The sequence below is a fragment of the Physeter macrocephalus genome, chromosome 14 (assembly GCF_002837175.3).
Source record: "Physeter macrocephalus isolate SW-GA chromosome 14, ASM283717v5, whole genome shotgun sequence".
NCBI classification, from domain to species: Eukaryota; Metazoa; Chordata; class Mammalia; order Artiodactyla; family Physeteridae; genus Physeter; species Physeter macrocephalus.
The window spans coordinates 30,484,746-30,489,594 of record NC_041227.1 but is presented as its reverse complement, the minus strand read 5'-3'; the positions used below and the strand labels follow the sequence as shown (position 1 = coordinate 30,489,594).

At 35.1% G+C, this 4,849-nt stretch overlaps 1 protein-coding gene across 2 annotated transcripts in view; it reads right to left on the bottom strand.

Moving 5' to 3' along the window:
- Positions 1–408: 408 nt before the first annotated feature.
- The window catches only part of MCM8 (minichromosome maintenance 8 homologous recombination repair factor), a 44,316-nt gene continuing 39,875 nt past the window's right edge, over positions 409–4,849 (bottom strand). For both annotated transcript variants that reach the window (XM_007123177.3, XM_055090228.1), the window contains 2 exons: positions 1,372–1,561; positions 409–665 (listed from right to left, as the gene is read on the bottom strand). In XM_007123177.3, coding sequence (XP_007123239.1) covers positions 573–665; positions 1,372–1,561 — 283 coding nt within the window. In that variant the 3' untranslated portion in view covers positions 409–572. The remainder of the gene's footprint in view (positions 666–1,371; positions 1,562–4,849) is intronic.

Genomic DNA, 4,849 nt, shown 5'->3' with positions numbered 1-4,849 from the left:
CTGTGACCACCTAGAGGGGTGGGATAGGGAGGGTGGGAGGGAGGGAGCCCCAAGAGGGAAGAGATATGGAAACATATGTATATGTATAACTGATTCACTTTGTTGTAAAGCAGAAACTATCACAGCATTGTAAAGCAATTATAGTCCAATAAAGATGTTTTTAAAAAAAAATTTAAAAAAAAAGAAAAAGAACGTTGGTTTCAATTTATTTCTAAAAGATATTCAATTTTGTGTGTCAGAACTATTTAAACATTTAAATGTAACTTTGTGAATGCTTACCCAGATGCACATGTGATATGCAAAACTATGAAATATTTATAAGAATGAAAGACAGGTCAAAAATAAAACTATAAATAATTTCTAATTACATCATTTAGATAAAATATAAACAATTTATTTTTAGCCTTTTGGAGAAGTAAAAAATTAACAGATGACTTTATCACTTCTTAAATTAGTTCAACACTCTTTTCCTATTACATTACTTTTGGGATGTCATTTTTCAGATAACATTCTTTTTTTTTTGGTGCATATTCCTCATAAAAAACCCAGGAGGGCCTGGCTTGGTAGCTCTTTTACATAGTTTGAAGCTGGTAAACCTTTGGGCCTTTTTTCAAGAGGTAACCTTGGTCATTTAGTGATCCAATAAAATTTTCGAAATCAACTACCTGGAAGAAAATATCAAAAGAGTTAGCTCATTAAGTAATATACAAAAGTATGATTTTTAAAATTAATGCCTCTAACAGTAATATACAATTGTCAGGTTTCTTATGCAAATAAAATTAGTTGTAGTTCTTACAGAAAAAACTGCCTACATATAAACCTTGGATTCTGTAATGCCTAGCTAGTCAAAAATAACTCCAGTTTGCAGAGAATCTTTTATATTTGTTTTAGCTTAGCTTCAAAACAAGAATTAAACTTTCGAAATTGAGTGAACAATTTTCCGTATAAACTGTTTTACGTGTTTAAAGTGCTATTACACCCATTTTCACTAAAACTTTTAAGTAGGTAGAGCAGGTAGAATCATGTCCATTTAACAAATTAAAAAACTGAGGTTCAACAATTTATAAGGATGACTTGCCCACAGGGATTGTCAGGATAACATGGAAACTGAGTCTTGCTATGATGTTTTCCCCTATCAAGATGTTGAAAACTCTTCAGTAGGTATGAATTTTAGATAAAAACTATTTTTTTAAAGCTCTGAGCAGCTAATTTTATATCTTAAAGAAAACAAGCCTGTATTTTTAAGTACTCCAAAAACACCTATTCTGTCTTTTTAATCCAAATCTTTTGATATTTAAATGTTCTACTATATTAATAAAGGCCTCCTGAAATTATTATAAAAAGATTTACTAATTATTTGGTTTATCATACCTGAATGTTTAGCTCTTTGGCAATCTGCCGCAGTTGATGAAATTGAAATAAATTATTGTAAGTTCTTTCAGCAATGTTGTTGAGAGCGGAAATAAATCTTTTTGCTGTTGACCTGTTGCTCATTCCAGAACCATGCTGGGATCGTTCAAAATCTAGCTTCCCAAATTCATCAGAGTAAGTTCCTAACATGCTTATGGGAGGGAAGAAAAACAAAGTTACCCAATGTGGCACAGCCAGAGAAATTTTTGTCTCAGGCCTCCAGGTTATAAGAAGAAAAATGCGGAAGTAGCCCTGAGGCTCATGTAAGAAAGATTTAAACATGTATATTTATTGAGTGGCCACTGTGTAATTTACTATGTATGAAGAGTTTGGGGATAAAAATATTTTGGACAGTTACCACTTTTAAGAAACTCCCTATATTTGCAAAGAGAGATGCATAAAAATACAAAGTTGATAAGCTACAGTATAAATACCTGGAACATTCTTTTTGATTCATGAAAAAAGAAATTCTAAACATACTAAATTTAGGTTTTACTTGGTAAAGATGTGTTCCAGATCCTAGTGCAGCATCTGGCAAATAAAAGGTGTTGAAAAATACTCTGGAAAATGAACTAGAAGGTTCTGCTGAGTTGCAGTAATGATAGATATTAAAGGATATGCCTATTACTCCAGCTCTCTGCTGCTTTCCTCCTATTTTCACAGTATTATCAAGGAAAGAAATATGTACTTGACAGTAAATTTTAGCCAGAAGTCTCAAAGTACTAGTTAGACATACAATTAGCCAGCCCTGTTGCTGATTCCCTGCCTGAATTCTCTGCCTATAAATGAGACATATGTAGTCTCACAGCCAGGCTCATAGGCAAAGATGTTATTTAATCAGGAATTAATTAATCAAATATAAATTGGTCACTTCCGAGGCAGTAGGCTTATTGTGGTGAACAAAATAGGTGCAATCCCTGCCTTTAAGGAGCTCACAGGAATGAGTTTAAAGGGTTACTAAAAACACAGCTTCATTTTGTTCCCTGAATAGATAGGAGCCCACATGAAAGAGAATGAACTGTACAAATAGGAATATGAGTCATCCAAGATTGTAATAATTGATAAAACAATTTGATGAATGTGTGTTTCCCCTAGAAATATAGTATAATCTTATTTATGATTAACTACTTTACCATATACTTATTTCTCATAAAACAGTTATCACAAATGCTTTAGGCTACTATGTTAATTATAATAGCTAATATTTACCTTAATTATATTTATTTACCATGTGCTATCCTATTTAGTCCTTCCAGCAACCCTATGACTTAGCTACTATTCTTATTCCCATTTTATAGATGAAGAAACAAAGTCTTGGAAGGTTAAGTGACTTGCCAAAGTTACATAGCTAATGAGTGGCATATCTGTGATTTGAAGAAAAGTATGTAAAATATGAGTTACTTTCCTTAAATAGAAAAAACTCTCACAATGATCTCTTAACCTTTGAAGGTGGCTTTGTTCTCTTCTGCTTCCTAGTTTATTTCCAATTTTAAGAGAAACCTTATGTGAACTGTTGCCCATAAATACGTGGTTTTTATAGCTATGTGCTCTGATAATTGTGATGTACTGTCACAGTTTAGATTTTTCTTATTTAGGCTTCTGCTTCCCAGTTAAAATGTAATTTTACAGATTCCAAACCATGTTAAGGGCAAACATTCAAAAAGTTGAGGAGACAGAAACTCTGAAATGGGGACTTCCCTGGTGGTCTAGGGGTTAAGACTCTGTGCTTCCACTGCAGGGGGCACATGTTCCATCCCTGGTCAGGGAACTAAGCTCCCGCATGCCACACAGTGCAGCCAAAAAACAAAACAAAAACAAAAGAAAATGGAAGATTTAATGAATGAAAAATGATTACTAAGATCAACCTTACCATTAATGCAGTACATTTACTGAGGGCCTACTGTGTGCTAGGCATCAGTCTGGGCCCTGGGAGTACAGTGGTAAATGCGACAGATAAGGTCCCTTCTCTCAGAGTTTAGACTGAGAACAGAAAGCATGTTAAGTATCACAAAGCAGATAATTTATAATCTAGTCTCAACGTGTTTAACTGGGTCTTGATCTCTACCATGGAAATAATGCCAGGTAACTCCAATCATTTGGAATCAAACTAGCCTCTTTTTTTCCTGAAAATTTTTATAAAAGTTAATAAACACTCAAGCAATTCAGGGAAACAAACTGGAAATCTCATGTGGGTGCTACTTACACTTAATAATGAGAACTCTTTTTTCAGGAGCCCTGAAGCAAACTGACAGCCTGAAGCTAATTCAGTTTTACCAGCAAGGCAACTTTGAGAAGTAGAAACAAATACAAGTTCCACAAGGAAAAGCACATGTAAACACTGTCTGACATGAGTATTCAGACATGCAGAACTATTCATAAATGAGCACTGTAATATTTTTATTGAAAAGGCAATTAGAACATAATATACCTTGCTTAAGTATAATGCTCAGATATGAGAACTAATCCATGGTGTCCACAGACCTGTGGATTTATTGTAGAGAAACACCAGATTGGCTGCTTGAGGCAAAGTTTGGGGTCTGAGGCCTTGGGAAAGTGACAAAGGGTAAAGCCTCAAAAAACAAATGCTACAGGTGAAGGAGAGTGGCTGAGGTAGTCTCACCCTTGATTTGCTTGACTGCCAACAGTCTATGAAGTAGAAGCACATGACACTCTTCAGTAGAGCCAGGCACCAGAAAAGCCAAAGAAAGGGCGAGAGAGCATTAAAAAGAAAAGAAAACCAGGAGTGGCAATCTTGGCTCCACTCCCAAAGGTGAAGTGCTTAAGGGTAGGATGCACAGAAAGAGAAAGATACACATACTCAAGATTGTGAGCAAAGAGGCAGCTTCTTGTCATTAAATGAGAAGTCTCTGTTGTTGGTGCTTGTTTTCAATTAGGAAAAAATTTTAGAATCCAAGATTTCTAGAATTTTGGCTGGGTTCAGTGACTCACTTTCCTAGTGAAAAAAGGATCTCTATTAGGACTCTCAGTTTCTTATTGGTCTCGCCTCCCAGGAAGTTAGACCTACTAGAAGTCAGGCAGGCAGCTGGTTTTTGTGGCCGTTCCTTTACTTCATATGCTGGTACACTGAGCCCTGGCAGCATGTTGTATGAGAAAGTCTAGTAATTCCTATCTGTTTGCTTATAAATGATCAACTGGATGGTCTCCAGCACAATGAAGTCAGGCCTGGTAAAATTTTCACCTACAAGACCCCTCGAACCCTAGTACTGAGTCACGTAAAAGAGAAAATTGATGGTTCAAGTGCTGTGTGATGCTAAACCAGTAAGATATTAAGATATAGAGGGTAATATGTTAGGAATTGGTCAAAAGGGTTGGTAGTCATTAATTGTTAATAATTTTATTCATTATGAGGCAGTTAGTTACTCTCGGGCCAGCAATAAAAAATTAAAAGCTGTCAATTGTTTTTTTTTTTTTTTTTTTT